This window comes from Centroberyx affinis, unplaced genomic scaffold, assembly GCF_046629955.1.
Source record: "Centroberyx affinis isolate AG114_WGS23_722 - 3 ecotype Tasmania unplaced genomic scaffold, CSIRO-AGI_Caff_v1 ptg001248l_1, whole genome shotgun sequence".
Taxonomy (NCBI): domain Eukaryota; kingdom Metazoa; phylum Chordata; class Actinopteri; order Beryciformes; family Berycidae; genus Centroberyx; species Centroberyx affinis.
Window position 1 is genome coordinate 224,375 of NW_027279759.1, and position 16,173 is coordinate 240,547.

The window sequence follows — 16,173 nt, forward strand, 5'->3', positions numbered from 1 at the left end:
AACAGACAAAGAAAAGAGAAACTCCAAGAAAAAGCAGAAAATCCAAGCTCCGCCCACACTGTTTGATTGACAGGTGATCTGAGGGAAGTGCAGTGCAGAAACACCACAGTGATGAGGCTGAGTGACACAGATGGAGACAAAAAAAACCCCCCAAAAAAACATGAATCTTGCAGATTACTGCTTGTTATTGTCTTATGTTTTTTTGTTTTATTGTGTAATAGAGGTTCATTATGTATTGTGAGCACTAAGCCCCCCCCCCCCCCCCATGTGTTTGTCTTGCAACAAAATAAATCCATTGTCCAAAATCTAAGTCCACTCACTCCTTAATGGATTTATCCACACGATGAAAAGAAAACCTTTATAGATTGCCCTCCTTTCAATATCGCCTTTCCTTCCACCAATTATCACATCCTTTAGTCTTGGGGGGGGGGGGCGGTGTTGGCTTGTCCTATTGCGTTGATTTGCCTTCGCAGCCCCCCTCCCCTCCCCTCCACCCCCGAATTTCCTATCGATTAGAAGATGAGAAGGAGGAAAAAAGAAAAAAAGGCCAGATTGACACTTTCTCACACATCCTGGCCACAGAGTGGGGGAGGGTGGGTGGAGGGTGTGTGTGTGCGTGCGTGCATTCATGTGTGTGTGTGTGTGTGTGTGTGTGTGTGTGTGAATAGGCTCCATGGGGGGCTGAAAATCAATACAGGCTGGATGAGTATTGGCAAGCTCTGATTAAGGACAGTCTGTCAAAACCCTCAGTCATTTGTTCCCCTTTCAATGGAGGCTGTGCTGGCAGGAGAACACGTCATTGTGTGTGTATGTAGTGTGTGTGTGTGTGTGTGTGTGTGTGTGTGTGTGCTGACAGGGACTGGAAGACACTGATGGCAGAAGGCTGCTGCCTGCATTAAATAGACAGCAGTCACACAGAGTGGAGACTGAGGAAATCAATGAGAGTGTCGAGATTTCAGCCAGGAATGTAAAGAGATGATTATTACTCTCTGGAGGCCGTGTGTGTGTGTGTGTGTGTGTGTGAGATGGAGCCGCCCCTGCCGTCTTTTGTTGTTGGATTACATCATCGCCTCTTGTCACGGCTGTGTAAGCCTGTGAACGATGCTGAATGACCCAAAATCATAGCTGCTTTTATGGGAGAGGTACAACCGCTGTGTGTGTGTGTGTGTGTGTGTGTGTGTGTGTAAGGGTCAGGCAAGGCCAACCTACTGTATCGCTTATGAACTCTTCAATGGGGGGAATCAATGGGAAAATCTGAGTCAGCATCCAAAGCCAAATTAAATGCCTTAATTAGAGCAGAAGCAGAGGATTCACGGGGGATTTGACCTGTAATAAATATTGTTATAAAGCAGAGTGAGGAGTGTCAGAGGAAACCAGCTGGAAACCAGGCAATCTGTCCTGTGAGTGCGCTAAATCATCATTATCACCGTGAGATATTCTCATGTTGTCATTTTCTTTCCCCTTTCTCTTGTTTGGATTAGAATTTTAGAAATTAATGTGCAAATAAATAATTTCTGAGGCAGAAAAGAAGAACAGCACAGCAAATGAAAGCCAGTTGTGCAGGTGAGATTAAAAAAATAACCTAAGGGTCTTATAGTGTGTCCCACCTAAATAAAGAATATACTGTATACAACATTAGTAACAAAACAAAGAAATTATAAAAAAATAAATGCCAATAAATAAAACATAATGGATAAAATAATACAATTTTAACAGAGCAAATGAAAGATTTTAGTGTGTTGTAGTGTGTATTTTAAATGTGATGAGTATGTGTGTGTGTGTGTGTGTGAATATGAGAGTTTGTGCATTCTTGTGACTGGTGGATTAGAGTGGACCTGAGCTTATATTTGAATGGATCTCCTGTTGATTTAGCTCTGTTGGATTGGGCTAGTGAAAATGGCAAAAAAAAGTAGTACAGTGTGGTGTCAGCATGGCACAGAGCAGCTTGGTTTAGTTTGGTTGTGTTGAGCCCTGCTGTCACTGTATTCAGTGCCTGGAAGATTGATTGGGTTGCTTGGCCATTCAGCAAAAGGGATCATAAGTAAATATTGACCTGTGTCTTCATTTATAGGAAGGATCATATTTGATCTTGAGTGATGGCAAATCATTTAGAATTGTTTTTTGTTTTTTTTGTGGAAATGGTCGTAGCTCTACCTCAGGTTTGCATTTGATGTAGACTAGGGTTGGGCGATATGTCCCTCCGCTTGCAGCCTCCAAATGAACAAACAGGTGGGGATAACATATTATGCTATTAAATGATCAGGGTGCACAACTGCACATACAGCTTTTGGTCTAGTTCTCAAATATGATTTATGAATTGACGTTGCTTTTTGGCACCGATCGATTGGATAGCAACCACTAAAGAGGCTTAACTGTCATTTAGTCACTCGCTGCCCTGTTTTGTGAAAGAAATCAGTGCAACAAGAACGTGCAAAATGTGGCCCAACTCCAACTGCCAGTTCCTATTCACACACGCTTTGAATTGAGCTTTACAGGTTAATTATTTACCATTAAATTAGACCATTAAATTAGCAAAATAAAATGACAAAAATCGCCCAAAAAAATCAAGTGCTGATGGAGTCAGCCAATTGCCGATAGCCGATCTATTCGTCCTATCGCCCAACCCTAATGTACACACATCACCTGCTGGTTATGCCGAGGTGTGGTAGTGCGAATCCTCATATGAAGTGGCCTAAAAATGTTAATGGTGTTTGTCAATTAGTTTAATATTAAAACAAAACTGATAGACTTATTGGATTTTCAGTCTACACAAATTATAGAGGCCACATGCTGGTTGTGTGCAGAACCTTGTACATTGAGGCATTAGGGATACAAGACTCATGATCAAACCCAAGGTGTTTTGCATAAAGACAGTATCAGATATCCTGTAAACAGTCTGCTGCAGCAGGTAAACAGCTGTCATGTAGCAATGGCTGCACCAACTTTATTTATAGGACAATGACTGGGCTGCGTTCACAAGGCCAACTAATTGAAAAGCTCATTAATGCGTGTTCAGATTCAAGCTCATTTGCGATTATACAGTATATCACAGGTGCACTACTTCAAATGAGCAAGCAGTTTAATTCAGTCAGGTGTAAATGCGACTTGAAAAATGATCAGATCACATTAAAGATTAAATCCATGTACATTTTGATAAATGAGCTTGACAAACCATACAGGCTCCCATGGTTTTGCTTAATGAAGCAGGTTGTTTTCCCCTGCAGTTTACTGAATGTATAAATCATCAGTTCGACCGCTTGGCCGCTCAACGTGAAAAATGTTTGCCTGCTGGCCACTTGGAGCAAAACGAGAGAGTAAAAATGAGACTGTTCTGAGCAAAGCAGCTCGGTTTGTGTCTCTTCAGCCTGTAGCTGTTTCTTACTATACAACATCAAAGTACCTGTGGTTTAGTCTCCTCCTCGTCTTTGTAGAAGTAGAGCTGATCTGAGCGCAGCACGAACCATCGCAGCTGCCAGTTCTTCATGATGCTGCGCTGCTTCTTCAGCCAGCCGGCCTTCAGCGCCCCCTCCTGCAGGCTGGGGGAGGCCGGCCGGCAGGGGCCCCGCGACACCTCGCCCATCACCATGCTCTTGGACCGGGCTGTGCGCACACACACACACACACACACACACACACACACACACACACACACACACACACACAGCAGGGAGAGGGAGAGAATGAGCAGGCTGTAATGTGAAACACAATCTGCTGGTGAGCGGTCGTTCTCTAAAGGGAAATCAAAGTGCAAATCCTACTATAAAATGAGGAAAACTCTGTCCGTCTGTCTGTCTGTCTGCATCCATTTTGCTCCTCAATGGTTTGGCCAATCAATCTGAAACTGCACATGGGCATTGAGCATTGGCATAGGCAGGGACTGACTAAGCTGATTTTTCCATTTTCCCAAATTTACGCTGTTTATGCACATTTTTGGCAAGTCTGCATGTAGTTGTGGCGCGTGCATCCCCGGGTATGGACTAGTCCTCTTTAAAGAGTAATTGCACCAGTTTGAGCTTCTCTCCACCTACTGCACAATTGTAAAAAAAAAAATGCAAGACATTGGGGTGAAGAGTGGGGTGTTTGGGGTTTGGTTGGGTTGGTGAGGAGAGGAACGGGGAATCTGCCTTTATACTGGGAGTGTGAATATTTTTTTTACCAGATGATGTTTCAGCTGCATCTCCAACTGAACACCGGCTGTTCAGTTTAACCACTGGAGGGCGAACTGAGCCAGGTTTACTGAGATAAATACAGCATCGGCACATTAGAGCTCAAGTGTTGTTGTATTTCATAACTAAATGGTACTAAATTCCAGTGTACAACTCATAAAAGGCAATAATTGACTACCTTTTGAAGGACAAGCCCGAAAAAAGTGGAACTTGGTGCTAGAGTGGCTACATCAGTACAGGGTTTTCACTGTTTTCCGCTTGAGACTGATTTAAAAAAAAAGGGGAAATTATGTCTATATACACACAGAAAGTAAGGGGGATGGGGGGGTGGGGGGTGGGGGGTGGGGGGTCAAGGGTGATTTAAATATTGGTCGCTCTGCTTGACTTTTCTTTGTTTCCTCTCTTGTCCCTCATTTCTTTTACCACGTCTTCCCATTTCTGCCTCTAATAGACACATTTGACTTGCATCGTCACTCATTATGCATGCCGTATGCGCACACACACTCCACCAGCCTCTGCCCTTCCATTCCATTCCACACACACACATACACACACACGGTTCTGCCCCCAGGCTACACACCCTTCCTCTTCCCCAGATAAAGAGAGAAGGGGATTACAGAGAGGCAGCAGGCACAAATAATAAGAGAGAGACTGTGAAGGGGAGTCACTCACACACACACACACACACACACACACACACACACACACACACACAGAGGGCCTCAGGTGATAGGACTCCCCCTCCTTTATTGAGGGCCTTGGAAGAGACTTATTGTCAGTTGCCACAAACAGACAGAAGAGCAGAGGCTTTTGAGCTGAGATAATAGGACCACATGGGACTGACTGACTGGCTAAACGACTGAATGACTGGCTGGCTGACTGAACGAAACCAGTGTAACCTGAGCTCAGTCAAGGACAGGTTAAAAGGGAGAGGTGGCAGCTTTATAGCCGTGTCTGGATGTGTCTGTTCAGAGCAGCAGCAGGTTTTCCCCACTGAGCCTCTGAGCACTCACATCGTCCCTGTGCAGCAACAGCTTTAGAAACAACAGATTTAAAGGTGCCACATGTATCACTTTAACATCAATAAATCACTACCACGTTAAGAGATGTTGAGATGTTAGTATGATTACTGTAAACAAACCAGACCATCAGCCTCTACTCTGCATCCTCCATAGTTTCTCCACCTGGTGGATCTGGAGGGAAATCTGCTGGATCGCTTTACGGCACAAAACAGGAAGAGGTTCTGTTCTTCCAGAGCAAACGGAGCTAAAGCTGAAAGACTTTCTGGCAGATCCTCTTCAGGGAAAGACCAAAGACAAGTAGAAACATCCTTTTTTTATGGCAGGACGCAACAGGGTTTATAGGAAATGTAGTCTTAATTTAGAGAAACACTAGTACTAACAATTGTCTGGACCATGGTCTCATTTGTTTACAGTAATTATGCGACGGTATCACAATTAATTTGACATGGATATGTTGATGTTTAAAATGAAACAGGTAGCACCTTTTAAATATGGCTTCAAAAACGTAGTTGTATTGGTAACACTTTACAATAAGGGTCACTAAGTTAAGGGTTAGTTAATGCTTATTAAGCATAAACTAACCCTTAATTAACAGTTAACTAATGTGTCTGGTAATCATTTACTAATGTGTTCATGTTAACTAAGGTATTAATTTATACATTATTTAATAGTCATCTTTATAAACTATTAAATGTATAAATTAATACCTTAGTTAACATGAACACCGTTAGTAAATTACACATTAGTTAACTGTTAATTAAGGGTTAGTTAATAGCTTATTAAGCATTAAATAACCCTTAACTTAATGACCCTTATTGTGAAGTTTTACCATTGTATTGGTTTATGCTTGGTTTCTTTTGCCAAACACCTGCACAAATGAAAAAGTGGACACTTCTCTTGCTGGCAAAGGTGAATCAAATCTTCCTCAAAAATATTTTATTGCTTGCCCGGGTCATTTGATGCTGTTGGAAAACCAAGCCTTATTTCATTCCATTACATTTTCCATTTTTTAGCCGTTTTAAGAGGCTGACACTCATCCTGTTCAATTCACGGTGAGTAGAAAAAGCTTCAGTTCCTAGATCACCAACATTACAAGAAACCAATAGTACACAGATCAGAGTCACAGCACCTTAACAAAATAGTGCTGTTAACCAAAAGTGATGTGATGTGAGCGATAATTAAATTTTTAAACAGGAGGAGAGGGGAAATATGGGAGAGAGGAATGCGATTCAGGTTGGAGAGGGGGAATATCTTACATGTTTTGTAAAATGTTGTTTTTAAAATGATAAATAATAAATGGTCTCTCAGATTAATTAACAATACATTTTGTCACACTGATATGCTGTTGATTTCAAGCACAAACAACAAAGATTTCTTGTTTCTACAGATGGAGAAAAAGGCCACAGCTAAATCTTTCTGAGCGCTCTGTTCTGGGCAGGCAAACAAGACAAAGCTATTTGATGATCATGTATAATTTATAGAAATCAATTGTGCAGACATCCTCTCTGCTGGTGTGCACTGTGCGCCACACACACACACACACACACACACACACACTCAGAATCAATGCTCAGATGGCTCAGAGGGAGGAACGGCACGGATGAATGTGGAGGGGGATGAAAATCAATGTTTATCCTTTTTTTATTCCCTCATCTCTCTCTTTCCTGGATACATATAAGGGAAAGGTTATGGCCCACATCTTTTTCCTAACCAGCTGGAATGTGTCCACAGCATTTCTTATTGGTCTGAAAAGCCTGTTGGTCTTCAAAGAGGTGTTGAATGAAGGCTGGATTGGTCACAGAATAGGGACAGAATAAGGTGTATTCCTCCCTCGCCTATTGACCTTGTTTCTGACGCGGCCATTTTGAAATTGCATCACATTCAGGGTGGGAAACCCGACCCAGAAGATTGATGGAGAAAATTCTCTGACCCTTGGGCTAATCAAACCCCTTCAAAGCCCACAAAATAAACCCAAAAAATTCATGGTGGTCACAAAAGTCACATGTGCAAACCCACATGCAAAGCTTTTTTTTTTTTTTTTGAACACATTGATTTTCATCTGTGAATGTGAAATTTTCCATTCCCATGTGGACATGACAGTCTCTTTACATGTGAAATTAGGTTTTTCACCTGTGAAACAAATATATTCATATGTTATGACAGATGAAAACATGAAAAATTTCACATATGAAAACTGACATAGGCTTGTGTCCAAAAAGCACATGAGCTTTGAATGTAAATGTTTTACCAGACAGTGACAATATATATGAAGCTACAAAATGTGCTCAGCAGAGCACAGACCTCCACCATGTCTGACAACACCCTGCAAGGAATATGCACCTTTTGGTGATATAGCACGCAAGACCACGCCCCTTTTTGGCCAATTTTTTTAGATATCCTGCTAACAGACAGAGGGACGGACAAACACACAGACGTGGGTGCAAACATTACCTCCTTAGGTAACTAGCGTTAATTCAACATGTAAGTGAGGACTTGAGACAGACTTCAGATAGACCCAACAGCTATCAAGTCAGCTAGCAATTTTGGGACAACTACTACTGCTTGAATTTAGCAGGGAAGTTAACTAGCTTACTAGTTAGCTAGTAGCTAGCTGCTAGGGATGGGATGATCTGCTTCTCTATTCCATGCTCAATACGAGGTTCACGATTCAATACAACCACAATATGATGTGATAAATAAAAGTTCAATGACAACAAAGTCTGACTGCGGAATTATATTTATTTTTGAGACAAATCTTTCTAGCGATGGCATTGGCTCACTAGAATGTAAACAACAATTTAAAAATGTCATTGCAAAGTGACAATAATATAATTTGGATGGAGAGCTTGTGAAACTGTGATGGGCAAGCTAATTCATTTGTGATTACTACAGCAGAATAAAATGGAGCTAATATCGCGATTCATTTTTTGGCCCTAATATACGTATACATACAACAACGTACATATTTTTGTATAGCAATATATTGAATTTCGATATATTGTCCCATCCCTACTAGCTATCTAGGCTAGATTCATGTAGCTAGCTATAGTTGGCCAAATATATTACCTTAAAATGTGAACCTATATTGTCCTGGATTCTTGAGATCCATTAGTTTCTAATACATTTTTCATTCGGGAATCTGGGAAGTGATAAATGTTTGTCCGATTCCCAGTTGTGTGATTTCCATCTTGGTGACTTCAGTAGGCCTGTAGCTCTTCTGGGTAGCCTTCACTGCGGTCGGGTTGGAAGCTTTTTTTTGCTTTTTCCATTTCACATTTCTCTACAAATCAAATGTCTTGTGGAAGCATTTGGCCAGCAGGTAGAAGATTCATTTAAAGTTCCCTGGTTTCCTGATAAATTAGACTACTAAATTGTGTCATTTTACAACATTCGATTGTTTGAATGTCGTAAAATGACACAGAGCTAAGCTAGTTTTCACTTGTTGATGGTCTCGCCTCTCCTCTCCTCTCCTCTTCTCTCCTCTTCTTCTTCTTCCTACATTCCTTCCTACCTACCTATCCATAATGGCTCCTGCCCTAATGGCCCAGTCTCAACAGAGGACCAAGAGCTGTATGTCCTATAAATCATATTAAATGTGTATGTCACATTAACCGTCCCTCTGTTTCCACCATCCCTCCCTCTCTCTCTCTCTCTCTCTCTCCCTCTCGCTCTCTCCTTCTCTGTCTGCTCTACTTTGGTGTTCCTCATTCCTCCATCATGTTATTTCTAGTCTTTTCCAGCTCTGGATTTTCATCTCCCTGCCTTGTTTCCCTCCATTTCTCTTGCTCTCCCTCGCTCTAATTCTTCTTCTTCTTCCCCTCCTTATGTTCGGCACCGCTGGCCCTCCTGAATCACAGCTCTTTTATTAGTGAGTGCACGTTAGGCACATGCACGCACGTGCACACACACACACACTCATACACACGCACACATACACACACACTCTCAGCAAGAGCTTAATTATGACCACTGGAGCCTTATTTAAGATCTTGTTGTTCATAATAAATTGGTTCTTGGATTAGGAGGAAATTTTTCTTGCCTAATAAATTAGTTTTAAATCCAAATTATTTTCATTGTTTTTGAGGACAATGTTAATTTTCAGCACTGCTAAGCAATCCGCAAGCAAGACGGTATTTATTATGGCATATTTCTTCACTAGTACTTTACTATGGCCTCATTCCTGTCTATTCACCTGTTTATTAACCTATGGAAAAGCATTGGAAGTTCACAATAAAACCATATATAAAACACTTAATAGGGGTGTAACAACACACTCTGGTTGGTGGGCGTTGCCAACTGGTGATTGACAGCTTTGTGGTCACAACATCCACCTGCTGAAGTCATCTGGTCCCTCCAAAGTTAAAGCTGTATTCACTAAAATTGGACTGTGGACCATGTAGAATCAGCCATGATGCAATTATGTCGAATACGGACGTAATTTCCCAGTCAGGCAGACTCGTAAAGTGAGAACCATGCAGACTCAACTCTAAATCACATCCATATTCGACATAACTGTCTCGTGGTTGATTCTACTTGGTTCACATTCCAATCTTAGTGAATGCAGCTTTAACTTGACCAGGGGCAAATTTCTGACATCTGAATCAATGAGTCCCACCGTCCTGAACAACTACTACAAGATGGACGCCATCTTCATACACCAATGACATCAAAGCACAGCAGGAAGAGGTTTTGAAGAGAGGTTTTCAGTGAGGCCGGGGACACACCAGAGGATTATCGGGTATTATCGGGCCGAGTTACACCGGGGTTTTTCCACCTCGACTGTCGGGAGGGGAAACCCGACCGGAGGCTGACGGTCTGCAGTATCTAGCGGTGTGACAGTTTTATAGAATCAATCATAACAGACTGATCTGAGCCTCCCCAATAATACTAAACATGTTTTGACATTTACGAGCCACGATCTGCAGGGTCCTGAACAAGTCCTGCAGTGTGTTTCAGGATCACAGACCGCCAACCAACGACAAATGAGAGACGAGTTTACAGCGAGAGTGAGGCAGAGCGAGCCGAGTCTGGCTGTTTTGATTGGAGTCACATCGGATCACCAGCTCCTGTGAGACTGAGTCCTGACGTCAGTGAAGTTTAAGGAGTCTGCTATTTAGTGTATTTTATCTTATTACACCTTTAAGGTTTTAGCTGTCCCATAGCACAAGATGACCATGATATATATCTGCAGGGGGGTTGATAGGATTGGTGATCAATACCAGTGACTCACCGATCACTTGGCTGAGATTTCTGGCTTTTCAAATCTCACTTTCCAGCCCCTTGTTTAAAGACACATAATGTTTGATGCTTGTCCAATGTTTCCTCTGACTGATTTTTTACGAGTTTTATTGAATCTTTCAATCTTTAATCGGACACAAGGGAGGGACAACAAGTCACCCGTGCAGCTCTCTGTATTCCTGCTTCACTTAAAACATCTCTCTTCTTTAACTTGGACAAAATGCAGAAGCTAGGATTCTTCTCACTGGAGCAAAAAGAGATCAAACCACCCCCAACTTCAGTGGCTTTAAATTTGGTTTCAGAATGAATTTTACGATTTTACTGGATGAGTTTGGCACCGAGCTCTTGAATCCCTAAATGTCGGTCTCTTTGCTGCCCTTTCTAATCCTCCTCCTCAATGTGAGCAAACCAGCCAGTCAGAGGACCAGAGGGATTATGTTGAAAGTGTAAACATAACACGTTTAAAGCGTCTTGTTTGCTCAGCAGTGGGAACCGAACCTTTTTTAACCCCCGACAGAGACGCGATTAAACTCCACAGGACCGACGGGACCGACCGAAAACGCCACTCACCTCCCCTCTCCCTCTCCTCCTCCTCCTCCTTCTTCCCTCCGCTGTTTTTCCTCGCCACATCACGTCCTTCACGTCTTTCCATCCTTCCCAGCCCTCCTGGTGTTCGTATATATATATATATATAAAAGAATGCCACTGTTTTTTAACACATGAGCTGTCTGGATCGGGGGGACGGAGTGGAACATAAGCGGGCCAATGATCCACGCCTGAGTCACACTGGCCTGTTCTCGTGTGTGTGTGTGTGTGTGTGTGTGTGTGTGTGTGTGTGTGTGTGTGTGCCAAGCGCTACTACCCACTGCGCCAATTTGGACATTTGTGCTGCGGGTGATTCAGACCTTCCTTGGCTCGTCCTTGGGCGTAGCTGCACTGTGGTCACTTCTCCTTCTTCTTCTTCTGCAGCACTGAAAGGAGGCTGTTTTTTACTCTAAAAGCTCTCTTCTCCTTTTTTTTTTTTTTTTTTTTGCATAATGCCTGCAATTCACTTAAATAGAGAGCGCATTTGTAGCTCATTCATTTACAGTAGATAGTAGTTATAGGGAAGGGCTGAGTCAATCAAGTGAGTCATCTAATGGCTCACGGGACTCAACATAATGCCTGCATATCATATGCTGTGTGTGTGTGTGTGTGTGTGTGGTCATGTAGTGTATTTCTGTGTTTATCATGGTAGCGTTGGTCTGTGTGTCATGTTATTTCAGTGAATAATTCTGAGCATAGAGCTGGATATCCAGGAATACCACATGATCTGGCAACGCATTCAATATGAGCTCATTTAAAAAACAACATGATATCATGAACATTTTGGGGAGGGGGGGGCAAGGGGGGGGCAGGCTGGACATATAGACCACCCCATTAAACTATGAGCTCAGCCTGTGATCAAAAACAGGCTTTAGGCATTACAGTGACAGAGAAACACAGCAAAAAAAAATCACAATTCTCTTATTAAAGCTGCAACAAGCAAGATTTTGATGTAAAAATCCACCAAGTCTTATCAGCCAAAATCATAAGAGATTATTCACAACTGTCTCCTAACCAGCAACCAGTGTTAGATCTCTTCCTCTTCTCTTTGGTTTCTTTGGTATAAAGCATCACAGACCGGCTGGTTGGTTAACATGAGTGAGCTGTGAGACGTTCACTGACCTCATGTTAAGGGATTTTTGGGGGTTTTGTCTAATGCAGCTTTAATCTTCCCCTGACTTTATAGGAATGTGGCGTCCCACTGGAAAATTTTAAATTGTTCTCTTATTGTATCGTCTCTTGACAGCTTGTGTCCCGGGTGTTTCACTGGTCACGGTTGGTTTCTCATGTGATCATATCTTCTGTAGCTTAAAACAACACAAATATGCTTCATATCTGCTGTAAATAAAACAAATCCTTCCATACCTCAGCTCTTATTCCTCTTATTTCCTTATTTGTCTGTGTATTTCCCTACTTGCGATTGGTTGCTTGTGATGTCGGTGATCTCTTGGATTTCATTTTAAGTCGCTGAGGATGAGAGCGTCAGCTGAAAGCCTAAAAATGTAAAAAATGTTGTCGAGCTTCTGTTACAAAGTGAACAAATGGGAGTCTGCAGACCGAAATGAAAACACAAGTGGTATGACAGAAGGGGGACACTTGATATTACACTCACACACACACACACACACACACACACACATGCACACACGCCAATACACACACACAGCATACTATAGGCCCCTATATTATCACTTAATGCATTTAGGAGCCATATATATTTATCATGAGCAGGAAATGTTTCCCATGCACATCATATAGAGCGGCCCCTCCATTAAGATGCCATATTCACAATGGCTAGCTACCCCGATGGATAAATCACACACACACACACACACACACACACACACACACACACACACTCACACACACACACACAGAGCACGTTTGAGGAATTCAATTTCATTAATCTGGTTGTTTAGTGATTTATGGTGCAGGGGAAACGGCAGTGGAGAGTTACAGGTGCATCAGTGCGTTATTTCCAGTTAGCCTATCACTGCTGATGAATGTGTTAACTATTTCACTGCATCGTGTGTGTGTGTGTGTGTGTGTGTGTGTGTGTGTGTGTGTGTGCGTGTGTGTGTGTGTGGGACAGCCATCACTGCCAGGCTGGAGGCGTGGCTGATAAACGTGCAGCCTGTGTGTGAAAGCTGCAGTGGAGTGGAACTGCTCTGCAATAGTGTGTGTGTGTGTGTGTGTGTGTATGCAAGAATGTGCGTGTGTATATCTGTGTATTTTTTATGTCTGATGAATATTCTTGTGAGCAGTGTGTTCAAGCCTGTGTGTGTGTGTGTGTGTGTGCATGCATCATCTCCACATAGTGTGCATGTACATTATCTGTGTATGTGTGTGTGTGTTTGTGCACTTTTTTAATCCATTGTACATTCTTGCCCGCAGTATCTACACGCGTGTGCGGCATGTTTGTGCATATGCCTCGGCGGTGATGGCGATGTCATCAGAAAACCATGGTAACGCAGATCAAAAAGAATGAGGGAGCGGAGCAGCTTGACATGTGGGCAATTAAGGCTGCCACAAGGTTTCTGATGCCGTTCCTGCAGCAGAGCATTAACGAAGCACAGCAGGCACTGATGGTGTCACTGATGAACTGATTCCTAGTCAGGGCAGTGTGTGCTGTTTCAGAATATAAAAAAAATAAAAAATGGTGGTTCTTCTTTGGCTCCGCCCATTGAGGTTTAACTCCAACCAATGAGATTATTTCCTCCTAAGAGAAATGTTTGTAGAACCCAAACTTGAATCTCTACAGTAGAAGCTGTTGTAGAAGTCTCTCTTTCTTGAATTTCTCCTGCATTAACGCTACAGGCAATTCTTTCTCGAACAGGGGCGGACTTAGTGATTTGGGGGCCCCGGGCAAAGGCAAACACGGGGCCCCCTGAATCCCAACATTCACCCTTTTTTTTTTTTTTATAATTTATTCACTCCTCTTATACACTTTACAGCATTATCTCTTTAATCGTTTTTTAATTTATCTTATCCTGTATTTCTTATCTAATGTCTAACCCTTATATACCTTCTATTTTCCACCACTTGCTAAGTTCTTTGCATCTCGCAAAAAATGGTGCAGTGGCAAAGCAAAATAAGGTTAAAGTCAAGAGGCAATATTGCACTAGAAGTTAAGCGGAATAGCCCATTACCCCTATAACCTGACATAAGATTAAAAATTTTTTATTGTAACAAAAAGAGGGGTCTGTTTCTTTTAAACTGATGAGAAATATGTTTATTTAAGTTGTATTCTAGTATATTGTGGGTAGTCGCCTACCTTTGCCTAATGGTAAGAACGCCCCTGTTCTTGAATGCAATACAGAATTAAATTAGCATTATGTTACGCAAACTGTTTCTTAACTAACTCATTACCAGAGTATTCCTTGTACCTTCCAATGACTGAAAATGCAGCTAACTTTGCTTTTCATCAGCTAAAGTGCAGCAACACATCTGTCACACACCCGCTTCATTCACGATGGGCTTCATGCAGCGAATGTGACTTCATCAGCAGCGAGGCACCGATTTACAGAAGGAATGCAGAGAAGGCAGAATGAGAGTTTAATCTGTTCGGTTTTCACTGTCTGAACAGAAATAATTTGCATTCCCTTCGCTTCGTTAAATTCACGAGGATGAAAGCGATATCGTAAACCAGCGAAGAACCAAATTACCAAAGCTGCACAGAGAATGCTGAGAATGCTTTTATATTTTATGTATTTAGAGCCTTAGATTTCTATCTGTCTATTTCTATATGCAATAAACCTGTTTGTTGATACTCGCTTTATAAATAATCTCGTCCGGACTTGACATGAAAATGCTTCAAATCGTAAACCAACAAATGAGTTGAATCTGTTTGAGATGGGCTGGCGGTGATGTCATAATCAATTGCCAATTTACAAAAGGTGCTCGGAGAATGAGACTTTTAATCACCAAGCCAGTTGAAAAAATATGCAAATATGCATATTTAATCTGTTTTTCTACCGATTTCATCCAGTTTCAGAGGAGGATTTACTCTCCAATCACTTCATCCTAATCAGAACCAGCTGTATAATTGTAGTCATGGAGATTAGTGCCCAAGGAAGGAAGTGACACACACACACACACACACACTCATGGGCATATTAATACACACACACGCACCGTAGAGACACCACTGATACACATGCACAGATACATTAAAACATACATGTGTGAGCCTGAACCCACACACACTCACACACACACACACACACACTCACACAGCACACCAGCAGCTGACGGCAGCCTGATAATGCTGAGCGCTGCAGTGATGAAACCGGAGCTGCAGCCTAATAGAATTCACAGCGGCGGTGGCGGTGGCGGTGGCGGTGGCGGTGGCGTTGGCCAGCTGTAGTAGCACGCTAATGCCGCCGCTCCATTCAGAAAATACGTGACAGCAGCAGCAGCACCGTAGCACCGGAGGAGAGAGAGAGAGACGGATGGAGAGGAGGAGAGAAAGTGCTAACACCGGCTTGTTTCCCTGTGTACAACCAGCCTCAAAAGAGAGAGTGTGTTGATGTGTGAATGCCCATAAGCCCCTTCATGTATTTGCAGAGCTGCAGAATTCACTGATGCCTAGATAGAGCCAAGCATCAGTCTTGTTATAATAATAATAATATATTTTCCCTCTCATCACAGTCCCAGTCAGATAAGGCATTGCAACAGAGGGATGATGTATGACTGGAGGATCATTAGTTGAGGGTGAATGAGCAGCTATTGATGCAGATGCAGAGGTTTGACTGTGATGCGTTATGTGAAAGCAGAACAAACAACAAACAAAAAAAAAAAACTAAATAAATAAAAAAAAGAAAGAAAAAGTGTCCTACCTCTCCTGGTCTGTCTGATCTTTGGGCTCAGCATGGCTGTCATCGCTCGGACGCACTCTCTTCTCCTCTCGGCATGTTCGTGTACGTCCGGGCACCCCACCCCTCTCTCTCTCTCTCTCTCTCTCTCTCTCTCTCTCTCTCGTACACTCTCTCTCTCTCTCTCTCTGTCCTCCTCTCTCCTCCTCTTCTTCTCTCTCTGACCTTCTGCAGTGCAGCCGGCAGCTAGGGGGTTGGGTGAAGAGCGGAGGGAGGGAGGGAGGGAGGAGAATGGAAAGAGAAGAGAGGGGGCGGGGGAGGTGGAGTGGTGATGTTGGAGGAGGAGGA

The 16,173-nt window shown here is 42.6% G+C and overlaps 1 protein-coding gene across 1 annotated transcript in view; it reads right to left on the reverse strand.

The window, feature by feature from the left end:
• The window catches only part of arhgap22b (Rho GTPase activating protein 22b), a 39,409-nt gene extending 28,331 nt beyond the window's left edge, over positions 1-11,078 (reverse strand). The window contains exons 1-2 of the mRNA XM_071524920.1: positions 10,997-11,078; positions 3,401-3,600 (exon numbers count right to left, since the gene is read on the reverse strand). Of these exons, the coding sequence (XP_071381021.1) occupies positions 3,401-3,600; positions 10,997-11,078 (282 nt within the window). The remainder of the gene's footprint in view (positions 1-3,400; positions 3,601-10,996) is intronic.
• Between the last annotated feature and the right edge of the window lie 5,095 nt (positions 11,079-16,173).